This window comes from Daphnia magna, linkage group LG2 (assembly GCF_020631705.1).
Source record: "Daphnia magna isolate NIES linkage group LG2, ASM2063170v1.1, whole genome shotgun sequence".
NCBI classification, from domain to species: Eukaryota; Metazoa; Arthropoda; class Branchiopoda; order Diplostraca; family Daphniidae; genus Daphnia; species Daphnia magna.
This window is the reverse complement of record NC_059183.1, coordinates 1,892,814-1,908,149: the sequence shown is the minus strand read 5'-3', so window position 1 is coordinate 1,908,149 and position 15,336 is coordinate 1,892,814. Positions and strand designations below refer to the sequence as shown.

General features: G+C 39.0%; 1 protein-coding gene across 1 annotated transcript; it reads right to left on the bottom strand.

Annotated features, from left to right (window-relative positions):
- Positions 1 to 478: 478 nt before the first annotated feature.
- On the bottom strand, positions 479 to 1,861 carry LOC116936754 (zinc finger BED domain-containing protein DAYSLEEPER-like). The gene is made up of 4 exons (XM_032943920.1): positions 1,841 to 1,861; positions 1,670 to 1,783; positions 1,122 to 1,570; positions 479 to 1,052 (listed from the first exon to the last, which is right to left on the bottom strand). Exons 1-4 carry the CDS (start codon positions 1,859 to 1,861, stop codon positions 479 to 481), a joined length of 1,158 nt encoding a protein of 385 aa, XP_032799811.1.
- Between the last annotated feature and the right edge of the window lie 13,475 nt (positions 1,862 to 15,336).

The following is a 15,336-nucleotide window of genomic DNA, read 5'->3' as shown; positions in this document are numbered from 1 at the left end:
CAGAAAACAAACAAAACTCATTTGTTAACAGATGGCAGTCCCACCGGGCGGAAAATCACTCATACGCCCAGACCATGCCCCGACCCAAAACCTTCGTTTTCTTGTAAAGTAATCCCCGCAAGAGGGTACCCCTTTTCTGAGAGGAAAAATAGCCCTAGTGGAGCAACCAGGGGTCTATGACACTGATGGTGTGAAAGGGGAGGTGTAGCTATACTGCTAGGGATAGGGCTCAGCCCCGCGTTGATCAGGGCGACTTTTTGGTGATCGGGGTAGGTTTACTCTTTTTACTTCTCGCCCTTCAGGGGCGTGGGGCAAGAGATTACCGCCCCGATCTTGATCGGGTTCTAGCGGGCTGCCCGGCGAGTTCGTCCCGTCCTCTTACCTGGGTCCGCCCCGTGGGTTTACCAAGGGTTTAACACGTCATTCACTGCAAACTATGATTTGTTCTACGAGAGAAGTTGTATTACCAAAGCTTTTTTCAACCTACAAAAAACGAATTACACTGCATGTGAGCGTAAGTTAGTTCTTCATTATCAATGTCATCAACAATCGCATTCTCGATTTCACGAATAAATGCATCGACATTCACATCTTCTAGCAATCCTACTCTGTACCATGAGCGCAGACATAATAAGGCTTCTACGGTTTCAGGGCTGAGACTCATTCTTGATATACGGAAAACATCTTTCCCGACGCTGAACGCCCTTTCGCTGGACGCGTGTGTGGTGGGAATGGTGAAGATGTCCCTCGCCATGCACGATAAACGCTGCCATTTGCGTGACCTCTGTGCCCAATACAGTAGAATGCCATCAGGATCACAGTTGCTTGGTTCAAGCTCTTCCGCCTCATATTCTTTCAATTCATCTTTTGTATGGACGACGCTGTTTGAAGATCCGGAGAGTATATCAGCAATGAAACTTTGGTCAAACTGCGATGGTTTCCTATTTTCAGTCCGGTTACCCTCGTTAAGGTTAATATTTAGTGGATTATCCATTTGGGAGATTTCAGATGACAACGGCATTGACGAGTAGCTGCTCCATATATCTGCAATCCTTAAAAAAAAAATGAGAATATTGTGAAATAAAAACTTAAATGACCCACTGAGATTGGACACAACTTACGCTGGTTTCACTCTTGTTGAAATGAGGTCTTCATCAAGAGATGAGTATGAATTTGTTAGCTCTGCGCCAACATTCCAGCCGTTGACCAAAAAATAGTTCATTTTGCAACGTGGATCCATAAATGTCGCTGTCATTACCAAAGGAGAGGATTTGTCGTAATACGACGACAATTTCCTCAATCCAGCTTGTACCCCTTTTTGAATCAACGGATGTTTTCTTCGGTCCGTTGACACTTTTTCGAGGAGATCCAGAAGCTTATTATACATAGGGACCACCAGGGAAAGCGCTGCGTACTTGGTTGCCTCGGTGTAAGTCGTGATGATGGCGAAACTTTTAAGAAACTCGAAGACTTCTTTCACTATCTCCCATTCTCCCGGTTGCAATTCATTCTTCCTAAGATCCTGATCTTTTGCGATTTCATTTATGGCGTTTTCCATCCGCAATGAGCGCTTAGGAAATTAATAAGTTGAACTCCAACGAGTTTGAACATCCAATATGGGCAAGAGATCTCCCGTAATCACTACTCGATTCAGCGTGGACAACAATACTTCTTCCTCTTCGTATTGCAATTTAGAATTACTCAAATTAAGGTCCATCAGAATTTTTTTTGATTTCGGAATTCTTTTTGGGGAAACCCTCATTGATGTTACTAGATTGCGCAACTGTAAAGAAATTACATCTGTAAACTCATTCAAAATCTATTGTAATTTCATTATTACCTTGTCAATAAGCTCAGCCATGCACTCTAGTGCACATTTTCACAGAGATTCAACACGTGTGCGAAACAATGTATCCACTTGTCCTTATTGAATGGGTTTGCATTTTTTTCTGTAAGCTTGACAATTTGATCGATAAATGTCTCGTTTGAACTCGCATTGTCAATGGTGATGGCTAACAACTAAAAAAAACAAACATAGGTATTGATTGACCACATTACATTAACGATATGTAAGGAACTTGCCTTTTCCTGAAGATTATACGACTGAATGGTTTCGTAAAAACTGTTTGCCAGGTTTACACCAGAATGCTCCCCTGGCACGTGCTGGAATCCAATAATAATATCGGATGGATTGAACTTTTTATCTAGGAACGTTGCCGTTATGCCCATGAAAGCAAGATTATTTGGAGATGTCCACATGTCGGTCGTTAAGGCAACTTTGTAGTGATTAAGCTTCTGGACAACAAGATGCCTCATCGTGACATAGGTTTTCATGACCCTGTTTTTAACACTGGTACCCCCCAAAGTTTTGTAGAGTGGTTGCAGTTTGTTTATAAATCTCTGAAATGAAGCTTCTTCGCCGATGGTGAATGCACGATTATTTGTAATCACGAACTCAATAAAGGCCCGATGGGCTACTTTGGGATCAAACTCTTGATACAAATAAACAAATGACGTGAAAAGAAGTTAAAAGGAACCACAAAGAGAAAATTCAGTGTTACCTTATTTGGTTTTACTACCTTCCCATTAAAATCTAAAGTGCTTTGCGAGGGTTTGGGGATCTTAGTAGGATGCTTTGAATGCATGTGTCTAGACATGGTTCCAGTCCCACTCACAACATGAATAACTTGACAGTAATTACACTTGCACATGTTCTCACTTATTTTAGTAAAGTGATCCCAAACCCAGGAGGTAGTCTTAGACTTCTTCGCTGAAATAGGAGTGCCTAGAAAAGCTGAAATTATCCCTGAGGGATTAGTTTACTAAATAACCGAAGGTTTAGAGGTCTTTATAGCAGCATAGGCTCCTCCTCCGTCGGTCGACCTGAGAAGCTTTATTGGTAATTTTTTCAACCAATAGGAATCGTTGAAAGTGAAAATGGTCAGTAATGACGAATTAAACATATTTCCAAGCTAAAATTGATAGATTTAAATTATGGCAAAGGTAACTAATAATGGTTCGCATCGTTTTTATGCTTTAAACATGAACCCATGTGACAATCTTATCTTTCATTTGCATTTTAAAAAGTAAAAAATCGTCCATTTGGTTCTTTTATCCAGCATTTCAACATTTCAAACATAGATGGCACCACTTGTTATGTAAACAATAGTAACTACACTAGACTGATCCTATAGTTTAGGGGAGACCGGGGCTAACCCGGACAGGGGTTACTTCGGACAACTTGGTTTTTTCACATCCAATTTTCTTTAAATTTTTGAAATTGATGTATGTTGTTGCCATGCTGTATCCGCGTTTTGGGATAAATTTGTGTATCATTCATAAAATTTTTTTTCGAGTTATGAATAAAAAAAAATTTTATGGGTCACAAAAACTATGTTTGGTCCGATATTTTTTTCTTGCTGTCCCCTAACCATTTAACCGACGCTTTTTAAAATAATCTTAACAGTGCATGGTTCATTTTAACACGTTTTTGTTTTCTCAGAATATTTTTTTGATGTTTATTTGTTTCAGAAAAAAAAAAATTTCTTTGACACCCCTCTTGGGGGAAGTTCGGACAGTGTAGTCAGGGGTTAGTCCGGACGCGCGGAGGGGAAGCGCCGATGATGGCTACACGGGTACGATGCGGCGGTTTGTGCACAGAATTCAAGTGACTTGTTAGTGATTAGTGTTTGAAAATGACCGACTGACGGATATCGAGCGATCAACCTTCAATCATGTGCAATGACAATTCTCCCTTCATAAGGAAGACACTGTATTGCAAGATGCTTCATTCTGTGAATCTCATCGATCCAGTCAACATCCACGTAGCCTACTTCATTGTTTTATCACCGATTTGGTGATTTTTACTCTACAATTGTGTTTCAAGGTATGACGTCATACACTTTGGGTCTAATTTTGCGATTATTTCAGCATATTAACCGACTATGTATTTTTTTTACAGATGGTTCGCACGTACAAACCAAAGCGAACCAATCCACCTGCTACGGAAGAAGACCTTCGACTTGCATTGACCGAGGTGCTTACTGGCAAAATGAGTATCAGAACAGCAAGCACACAGTTTGGATTGAAAAAATCTACTTTGGGGGATTACGTAAAAATGTTTCGCGTAAACGGGCGCGCTCCACAAGAATTTGAGCCCGTGAGACGCGAACAACATTCCCGTCAGATTTTTTCAATTGCGCTTGAAAATTAATTAGTTTCATATTTAAAGACTTGCTCTTTAATGAGCCATGGACTGACCCCTAGCCAAACAAGAGAACTAGCTTTCAATTTCGCCGTTGCCAACAAGATAGCCGTTCCGCCTAACTGGACTGAAAACGAAAAGGCATCCGAAGACTGGTTTTCTGCGTTTATGAAGAGAAATGTTACGCTTTCTATCCGTGCACCAGAAGCGACCAGTCAAGCTAGGACTAGTGGATTCAACGCGCCGGTTGTTGCACAATTTTTCAATCTTCTTATGGAATTATTGATTAGATTTGGTCTTTCAGCTGCCCGGATTTGGAACGCCGATGAAACGGGGATCCCGACTGTCTTGGCGCCTCCTAAAGTTATCGCTACTAAGGGTATGAAACAAGTGCAACAAACTGTTTCCGCTGAACGAGGAGTGAACACAACGATGCTGGCATTCATCTGTGCTGCTGGAACTCACTGCCCATTTGTTTTCAGATTTCCACGCAAAAATTTTCTTGCTTCCATGTCCATTCACGGACCACCAGGATGTCTGGGCCTTGCCCATTCTTCTGGTTGGATCAACGGGGAAACGTTTTTGCGAGTTCTTAAACATTTTAAGACTCATGTTGATTTTTCTATCAATCCCATTGTTCTGATTCTTGACAATCACAGCAGTCATCTAGATTTCAGCGTGATCAAGTTTGCGAAAGAGAACGGCATACATCTTTTAACATTTCCTCCTCATTGTTCTCATCGCCTTCAGCCTCTAGACATCACGGTGTTTGGTCCCTTTAAATCGGCTTTAAAGCAAGCATTTAACGACTGGATGCTGCAACATCCTGGTAAAAGAATCACCATTCATGATGTGGCTGAATTGAGCCGTCTGCCGTATCTCGCTTCATCCACGCCTGCTAATATTATTGCCGGATTTAAAAATAGCGGAATCTCACCGTTTAATCGCGACATTTTCCCCGCATCGGCCTTTTTACCTTCATTTTCAACAGATCGACCGATTGGTAAAAAGTGTTCTATCTTTATAATTTTAACTAAATAATATTTGCGTGAGTAGGTTTAGAAAATTTTGATTCTGTTATTGCAGAAACCTCCGGTATTATGCTTAATTCAAGGATCATAGCCGAAGAGATTCGACCATATCTGGCATTGGCCGAATCTATAGCGGCACCTCTTTCGGATGGAACTTCTGGCGCCGGAACTGTAGCTGTCGTTCTCCCTAGTACCTTGAGGCCATTTCCCCAAATTTCTCCGGCTTCAACTGAAGGAAGAAGAAGGACGCCAGGGCGCACAAGAATATTAACCGACACCCCAGAGAAAAATGCCATCGAGGATGCTGCTAATCGGAGAGCACAACAGCTTCCAGCTTCTCAAATGGAGAAGTCGAGGAAACGGATTAAGCGTAGCTTAGATCTAGAAGCTGATGAAAACATCTTGGCGCTCATGGAGGAGGGAGATTTAGATATTGACCCCTTGTATCAACCAGATCCTATTCTTATTCAACGACCAACTCGTTCCGGCCGTGTCCCAAAATTAAACACTCGACCTAATATGTGATAATTAACACCTACAAACCTAATTTTAACCCAGAAAATACATGTCATGATAGAATTGTAATTTGTCTACTTGAATGTATTTTTTTTATAATTTTAAAATGAAGCGTATGGGAGTAAACGAAGTTGTCCGGAGTAACCCGGTGTTTGTCCGAAATTACCCCGGTTGAAAATCGAGTTGGAAATATTTACAAATATTGTTTTTAAAAATTACCTTATCTATAAATTTTATGTTATTCTTGAAAAAAATACTGCATATAGAGAAAAGAAAGATGAATGAAATGACGCACATAAATGTAAAATACCTCTTCCGGTATAATATATGTAATCGATTTTAGAAATCCGTCCGGACTAGCCCCGGTCTCCCCTACCACGACTTTACTTTCATGATTCTTTGTGAAATAAATCCACCCCCACTAAACTTAAATTAACCTAAAATCCCGAAGGTGCCCAAGGGGCTTTATAATGAAATCAAGTTAAATGAATTATACGAGATAGAATTTTATTTTCTTTGTTGCTGTTCAGAAGAAGAATAGATCTTCAAATCACTCACACTTGACTTTTTGTAGGAGTAACCCCAGTGCCCCTACACACTCGTTCATCGATAAAGAACACGAGCTTTCCCCCCCATAAGCGCTGTGTCAGAACCACGTTTTTCACCAATGAAAATAAAATATTTTGAAAATGCGAAATTACAAATTTTTGCACCAAAAATGCGGCGTTCTATATTTAATAGCATTATTTATTTATTTTATTTAAAGTATTTTTATTTGGAACCCTTTCCTATCCCTTGAAGTTTACTCCCTATACACTTCGAGAGAGAAAATCTAAACTTCGCCTTCAGTCCCTAGAGGCGCTAGTTTGCTGTAAAAGGAAAAAAAAACGAGCAGAAAACAGTGACGGGATTTTAATAGAAAAATGCCAATCAATCACCAAGAAATCAATATATTTTAAATTCGATAATGGGTTCTTACTCCAACTCGGAATATTAAATGTTTCCTAACTTTACATAGGTGCAAAAGTGCTAAATTCATTACTGTTAGTAGTAAATTTCATAAGTAGTTTTTAAGCCACCATCTTAAAAAATGGTGGCAGATCTAACCGATCGCACAGAAGAACCGCAATGAAACCGATCCGTTTCTGGAGGACCCGAACCGGTCGCAACCGATCGTCCATTATTCGGGTACTTCAGATCGGTTTACCAGATCTCGGCCAATCGGGGCCGAGTACTAGTTCTATGACTCTGCATGGTGTACAAGGGAGGTGTAGCAACTCTTCAGTTAAAAAAGATATCTAAGCTGAAGCCTCTTTGTGGTACATGGGTTATCTATCGTCAGAGACGCCTGGTGGCCGATCTTGAACTAAATGAAGAACCCACTTGAAAAATATACTAAGTCAAAAACAGTGGAATCTTATCGGCTTTAGCAATTGGCGATGTGCCAATGGCAATAAGATGATATTTCAAATTCAAAATAACCATTATAATTTTTATGTTAATTTGTTATCGTACATGTATGATTAGTTCGTTTTCAAAAATTCATGAACTATAGAGCAAGTGACTGACGCGTACCCCCATTGTTTTACGAACGCACCTTGGTGTTTTAAGATAAGCGTTTGCGGCTGGAAGCCATGTTTGTTTCGAAATAAACATGGCCGCCAGCCGCAATTTCTCTCTTTAAATAGTAAGGTGCGTTCGTAAACAATAGGGGGTACGCGTCAGTCACTTGCTCTATTATGCAGTCTCACGGTAGCCTATTAAATGAACGAAAGTTAAGAAGTCAAATATTGCCATTGGACTTACCGGAAAAATAAAATACCTCCAGTCAAAAATAAAATACTTTCAGTGAGTTAACTCGAAATTGCATAATAATTTGAAATCTACTTTAAGTATAATTTTCAGTGAAAAAAAATGTGATTAAAACACAAAAAATATTAAACCTTAATATATCGTTCTGGTAGGGTTATGTATTGTCAGTAGTGATGTGACGTTAGTGGATTTTCGAAACTTTAGCGTTATCCAATACGTTAACGGAGCTTCACTTTTTGCCGTTAAGTTAACGCGTTAATTAACGCGTTAATTTTTTCGCTCCGTTAACGTGAATTTCACGTTATTTTTTACGTTATTTTTTTTTTAATAGTTCATAAAAGTATAAGAAAATGTAAACCACGGTCTTGATTAGTTTTATTGAAGTTCTCAGTTAAGAATATTTAATTTTCAAATTTAATTTGGTGAATCCAAAAAAAAATCAAATATTATAATTAGATGATGATAAATTATCAAAAAAACAAGGGACGCAAAATATCTTTGTTGCAAGTGAGGAACACTTTCGCTGACAAAGTTTCTCCCGTTGTTCGATTCTTTCGACCCAGAGTATGCCAACCCGAAGCGGAAAACTCACGTTCGGCAGCAGCCGAAGAGGCTGGAATACTCAAAACATTGTAGGCCACATTATTCAAAAAAGGAAACCGCTCGGCATTATCCTTCCAAAAATCAATTGAATCTTGCATGGATGTTGCACTTGTCGGAAGATAAGAACTCATACGACTAGCCAAATTGAAATAATCCAGAAGTTCTTCTTCAATGCTGGTCAACAAAGGATTTTCAATTTCAGCATTCAAGTCGGTCGTAGTCGTAGACATAGCTGACGATGAGCGTGAATGATCGTTGCTACTGGACGATCTTTTTGCTTTTTTCTTTTCCAATAGTAGCCGAAAGGAAGACGGGTTCAAATCTTTGTAGCAGTCAGTGTTCTGAGTTGTTGTTGTTGATTGAGTTTCTTCACTTTCTTGACTTTCTTCTATCGACGACTGGGCAGCTCCACTGGCGTTGTTTCCGTTTTGAACTTGGTTTGCACAATATTTCAAACCTAACTGCTTCGCGATTTTTACTACATTGTTGAAGACTACTTTCTGAACATCAGGCTCGTCTATCACGAAAAATCTGTAATTACAATCAAGACAAGTAGCCAACAAGTAGATGCCGTCAAATTCTGGATCATCTTCTTTCGTCATAAAATCGAATCTTTTGGTTAAATCTGATAGCATTGCACACGCTACTCCATTCAGTCCAGGTTTTTCAGCACTTCTCTGGAGATGTAACTTTAACTCTTCTATGCATGGAACAGCAGACGAAAAAGTGACATATTTGTCGGCGCTCACTAATTGAGTATATGCAGCAAATGTTCGAAGTAAATCAATGATTGATTTCAGCATGATCCAATCTGAATTAGATAGCTCATCCCAACCAAGTTCTTCGCATACTTGCGAAACCGGCTGGCGTAGTTCATAAAGACAATTCATCACAAAAAAATTTAACGACCACCTAGTCGAGACGTCACTCAATAGCTTTCTTCCGGAAAGTTCGATTAGGCGTGGTGTGGCTACCGAAGATGTATTAAATCTTGAAACTAATTTTCTTGCATTTGAAATCACTGTGGCGAATACTGGTAGCCTGTTACTGTTAGTCTGTCCTACTCGGGGTAATCTTGTGTCGCTAATTCTGAACTTGTCAAAAATTGCCATGACCAATTGCAATCTGTGTGAAATGCACGACAGTCTCTTAAGATAAGCCTCCTCAGTTTCACCATTTCTTCTGGGAAAAATGGTTCTCATGTACTCTGATGCCTGGCGTTCAAACCGAAGGAACTCCACCTCTTCATTTTCAATTTCAATTTCAGATGTGGTTTCAGAAATATCCAAAGTTGTTGCATCTTCTACAGTATCAACTTGTGAAATTGAATATGTAGGTATCTCTTCTTGAGCTGGACGCTCTATGTCAGCGTCTTCGTTGAAAGAGACGTCAACTTCACCATCAACCTCAATATCTGAGCTGTCAGAAAAAAGATTGTCTTCGTGTACTGCATCTGCCTCCGCATTTATTTCGGTGCTGATGGTGTTAGCTACAACGCTTTCGATCACATCTTCGACGTGGTTTGCACGTACTTGTTTAAACGCTTTCACCATGTTGCTCCCATTATCCGTTACGATGATAGGGACCTTAATGTCCCACTCTTGAAATACTTTCTTCACCAATGCCCCGATTTCATGTCCAGTATGAGGAGGCGGGAAGTAAATAAGATCTAACACGACTTTCTCGATTACATCCTCTGCAGAGATATAATGAAGAGTGATACCTAAATTTAAATAACGTCAAACACAAAACAGTTATACATAATCGGAAGAAATGTTAACATTATTGACTGAAGTAGAATGAACCTAAGTAAGATGACGAAAGCCCCTTCTTCGACCATATATCGGCTGTAGCCATAGGCTTCGAGTGAGCTGATAGAATTCGCTTTTTGATCAACAATCTGCCTTTTTTTGCCAACTCAATAATGTCACGAGTTAGTCTCTTTCGACATGGCAGAGTGTGACGTGGGTCTAGCCCGGATGTATATCCATGGAAATCTATGTTTTCACACAAAGATGTCGAGAAAGAAGTGGTGGATACAAAAAATGCCAGTCTTTTACGAAGAAGAATTTGTTTTTTGGATTTCTTAGGATAAGCAATCTTCTTTGAGGCAATCTATGATGTTAAGAGATCTGAAATTATATTTTGAAGATATGACTTATTTAAAGTGATATACTTGATGAATAGTTTGTTGCTTTGTATCGGGTTTCTTTCCTTCCTTCGACACTTTTGATTTCTTACTTGAAGTTGCTTCTTCTCTATCTGAAACCTCTTTTAGGTATTTATCATATTCTTCTTTAATATGTTTGGGTCTTTTGAGGTGGTTAATAAGATTGGTTGAATTTTTCCCTGTTAGCTCAGTTTTGCAACTCCTACACACACTGATATTTCTTGTTTTGTTAAATACAAAATAGTTGTGAATAGGACTTCTTTTATGCAAACTCGCAGGAACGAATGGGACAAATTGCCCTTCTTCGCCTTCTGAAATTTCTGTTTCACTCATTTAGTCATTTCTTACAAAAACAGAGAACAAAATTACTTGTTTGTACGTCTATAAATTTTTTTAAAACCACGTTTTTCTAATTTGTAGCAGACTACACACATGACACAACTCAGCCTTTTTTAAAGCAGAGTAATAAAAATTTTTTTTTACAACACTGTAGTTTTAAGCTTAAAAAAATGAAATAACGTCAAAAATAACGTCTACTAATTTTCAAAACGTTAAGTTATTGCGTTAAATTAACGGACCCAAAAAACGTCCGTTAACGTAATTTTCACGTTATCCGTTAAAGTTAACGTCACATCACTAATTGTCAGGGACATTGTTCAGTAATGTAGTTCATAATATTGTAACAATGCAAATCACATATTACCATTAAATCCCACAGAAAGCTCAGCCAAGTTAACTTGCTCACACAAAGAAGCATCAGTTGGTGAATGGCCTCTCAGTTCTAACATATCTGAGCTAGTGGCATGGAGCAGTACAGGAGCATGAAAAGCATGGAGTCTGTACTTGTATCTCAATTATAATCAATTATGAGTTATCTAATGGGATTCAGTTAAAGTATAAAGTTCTAATTTAACGTTCCTTCTTGGCTAATCAAATAGTTATCTTCTCTTTGAGATTCAGATACTTGTCTAGGGTTTTTTTCTCGGAACAAAAAAAAAAACCTTTTTTACAGAATCGAGTGACATCAACATGTTGGAATCTAGATATTAGGCAAGTGCATCTATTAGACAATGTGTAAGTAATTTGGTGAAGTCTCATATTTATGGCTTACCAATGAGTCCAACAGATCGTTGAACCAAATACATTTCCTAGTCCATCACCTCAATAGCGTGTTAGCTACATTATGTGGCGTGTGTTAACCACCGAAATAAACGAGATGAAAATGTGGTTAACTCAGTGGCCAAAAGGGCCACGCTGCGATGTATTAAACACGATGCGAGGTACAAAAGACGAAAACGGGAACAACAGGTTGCGACTGTCCACCACAACGCAAAACAAATCAGAATGACCTCGTTGCCGCATCTCCCTCCGTTTTCGACTACGGCGGAAATGCAGAAAAAGGGTAAAACGAAAGAAGAGGGCTAACGCGAACATTTAGTTTTAGGTGTAAATGAGGTGGCGGTAGTGTAAGGGAGGGTAACCTATAGCAAATTCAAAGGGTATTAGTTTAGACAAGGTCAGACAAGTTCAGACTTGTCTGCCCCTCGGCAATGACACGATCTTACACACACACACTCATACACATACAGACATACAAAACGAAAATTAAATTAACATTTATGCCTAACGACTTCTGTCGTTAACATGTGATTCTTTTGAGAACAGTGCATGATTGCCTGAACGTTGAACCCAAAATGGAACTAACGGCATGGTATAGAATAGATGGTAGGCGTACTCGAGAGGGCGCATATGGACAAAAAAATTATATTCCATAAATGGCAACATTTAGGTCGAATGGGGTACATTTTGTATGGGGTTATATGGATCTACCACAAATTAATTCATTTAACTTTTAGAAAAAAAAATTACAAAAAAAATCTGATTCATATGTAGAACTGTTTTCTTTATACAGCTCATTATATTTAAAAAGTGTAAATTTTTTTAAATAATTACCACAAATTTGAGAAAGGAAAAAGTGGCCAGCACATTTTGTGGCACTACTGCCACTATAAAGGATTTTTTTAAAGGGACGGTCCTTTGACATTTATTTTCTTTATGCTTCGAAAGCTTGTCAAACTGCGAGACTTGTTTGGAGGTAAAATTTGGAAGTAAATTTTTTATTTTATGAATTTCCGCATAGTTTGGTTCCGCAATTTGACAAGCTTTTGAAGCATAAAATAAACAAGTCAAAGGACTGTCCTTTTTAAAAAAATCTACTAGTTCCACAAAATGTACTGCTGTCGCCTAAGTCTACCCGGTGGCCTACTTCTATATCATTACCAGATGTTTTAGTGAAGTAAGTGAAAGGGTTACAAGTACTTGGAAAAGAACAACAAGGTATGTATCTTGCAATAAGGGAACCTACTCCACAAAAATGAAAAACCATGAAACCGATAAATCTCATCCCTAGCAGACTACAAATGCTACTTGACCAACTAAGAATCTTAGACAACAGGGAAACGTTATTTTCTTTTTGGAGTCAGGAAAGAAGAGTGTTCATGTGAAAAGGATTTCCAAGGTCACTGCTATGTTCTTCTTTAGCAGCAGAAATGATCTCGGCGATTGCAGCTGCAGTGCTCATCGGGTAGGGTGTTAGCGCGGGGGTGTAAACTTAATGGGAGTAACTTATCAATTCCATACGGCAAAGTGTTGATCAAACTATTTCCTTGGATTATTACACCGGGGACAATTGGATGCCAAGAACGGTTTTAGTAGAAATGTGCTCGGCCGTTAATGTTGACGAAATTTTTATGCCAGTAACAGGGGTTGTGAGGTGTCAGTTCCCATCCTTCAGTATCTAAAGTGCAGTCACCGAGTTTGGGTTGAGGACCACAGCTTGTGATTTTAGTGGTGATTGTTGAATTTTTTGGGGAGCATTGATAGACGCTGATCGATTCGCCAGTGGCTATCAATTTGCTACAAGGGGGTAAATTAGGGTAACTGGCAGCAAGCCATTCACTGTGTTGTACGGTGGCGATTGCAGTTTTGTGTGCCAGCACCCGATTTTCACATTTTAGAGCTCGAATTTCTCGAGCCATTCCATTTATTCCATGGACAGTTCGGTCTCGTGCGTATTGAAAATGTGCCGCTCAAGCCTTAGTTGGCACTGTTGTACTTGAATTAACGATTATTTCCAGACAATGGTCACTAGGTGGTGAGAAACGGATCCGTTGATCCCTCCCGGTATATCGCCAATGGGTGAGCTTATCGTACAATTAGCGCACTCAGTTTCTAAAGTAACTTCTTTTAATCGACAGTTGATCAGCTGATCAGCTGTGATTTAAAGCCAGCTACTCTGCACGTTTGGAATACGTTCGAACGACCACTTATTGTTTCCTAAGAAGTCCATGCTTTTGCCATGGCACAATCGGGAATCTCACATTTTTTCACATTCATGTGCATTGACTTCAGTTGGCACTCTTGATTGACTTGGAGTTTGCTAACCCCAGAAGTCAGTATAGATGTGTTTCTTTTCCAGCCACATGGTACACTATTGGCAAACAAAACGAGTGATATGGGGAAGAGTAGAATAACCATCATAACATACTGGAATAGCGGGAAGGGGGCTTATTTGATAATCACAGTCATCGCTAGTGAATTTTAGGAACCCTTTTGGCTGAGAAGCCGTACAATTGCAAATAGTGATGTTAAGAGCATGGAGGCGACAGAAAAACGGTATGATGAGGAGAGGTAGAAGACGTAATCTACGAGAAAAGTAATTTCAAAATCAGTTTAAGGATCCATTTTATGAATTATTAATATAACGGTGCTTTAAGTGATATTTTTTAACGATTACTAAAAGTTAAAAAAATCCGTTAATACACAATAATTAGAATTTAAACACGGCTTAAAGATAGTTTAAGTGATTCTAACGTGATCTACAAAAATAACAGCAATACAAGTTCAGAATTTGACAATTGGTTTTAAGAGATTCCAAGGACGTAAACCGAAACGACGCTCTGGTTGTATGGGTAAGATTGACGCTTCTGGAATCGGTTTGAAAGTTAATGAAATTGTTTGTGAACCAGTCATTAAATTTGGAGTAGGAGTAATTTTGGGTGGAGGGCACATCAAATTTTGAGTAAGAGTTTCTTTTTCACAAGGGGTTTGATCTAACTCAGATTGAAGGTTTGTTTCTAGGGGTGGAGGGGAAGTTTCGAGTTCATCTGCGGTTTCTTGTACGAATTTTTCGGCCTCTTTCTAAATTCTTACATCTAAAAAGTCGACATCTGGTTCGTCTTTCCAGATCATTGACTCAAATTTGGGTTTTATTCGATTCACATGTACAAGCTGCGTTGGTTTTCCTACGTCTTATTGTATTCTACTTCTACAGTACTATTGTTGCTTACTTTCAAAAATCGAAAAGGGCCTATAAAACGTGGAATGAGTTTTTTACTAATTCCCGCCAAGGGCGTTCGCATATCCAGTAAAAATTTATCTCCTACGTTAAGTTTTTGCTCTTTTACACGTTTATCGCACCGGGCTTTTTGTTGTTCACGGGCTTGGCAAAGATTCATTTTGTTTTAAAAACTTAACAATCGTCTTTCGTTTTTAGCTATCTCTTTTTGTTTTGGAGACGTGCGATATGCCCTTTGACGAATAAGACCTTGCCCTTGTGTGTCAATGACATGTTTTACTAAAGTAGTATGTTGTTTAAAAAGGAAAACTGTTATAATTATTTATTATTAATCTACGCAATTTCTCTTTGTTTTCCTCATCCATGTCTGGAAGAGCCGACTCAACGGCTGCTGTGGTGATTGAATCTGAAGCTTCTCTAATTAAAGCCATTGTTTCAACAGGCTTTCTTGAAGGTGTGGAAATACGAAGGGTTCCTAAAACTGTAAGGCGAGGTAGAAATATGGTTTTATCTGTTCCATTAACAGCCACAACACGGAGCGAATGATTTTGTATCGTAGAGATGTAGGGTTCCAGGCTAAGCATGGACGGAACATTACAGCATCTAACAAAATGACAAGTATTCAGAGGATTGAAAGGGTGAA

Coding starts and splice junctions, on each gene's coding strand:
- LOC116936754 (XM_032943920.1), bottom strand. CDS start 1,861: ATGGCTGAGCTTATTGACAAG. Junction 1,784..1,840: donor TGGCTGAGCTTATTGACAAG/GTAATAATGAAA, acceptor ATTTCTTTACAG/TTGCGCAATCTAGTAACATC. Junction 1,571..1,669: donor TGCAATACGAAGAGGAAGAA/GTATTGTTGTCC, acceptor TAATTTCCTAAG/CGCTCATTGCGGATGGAAAA.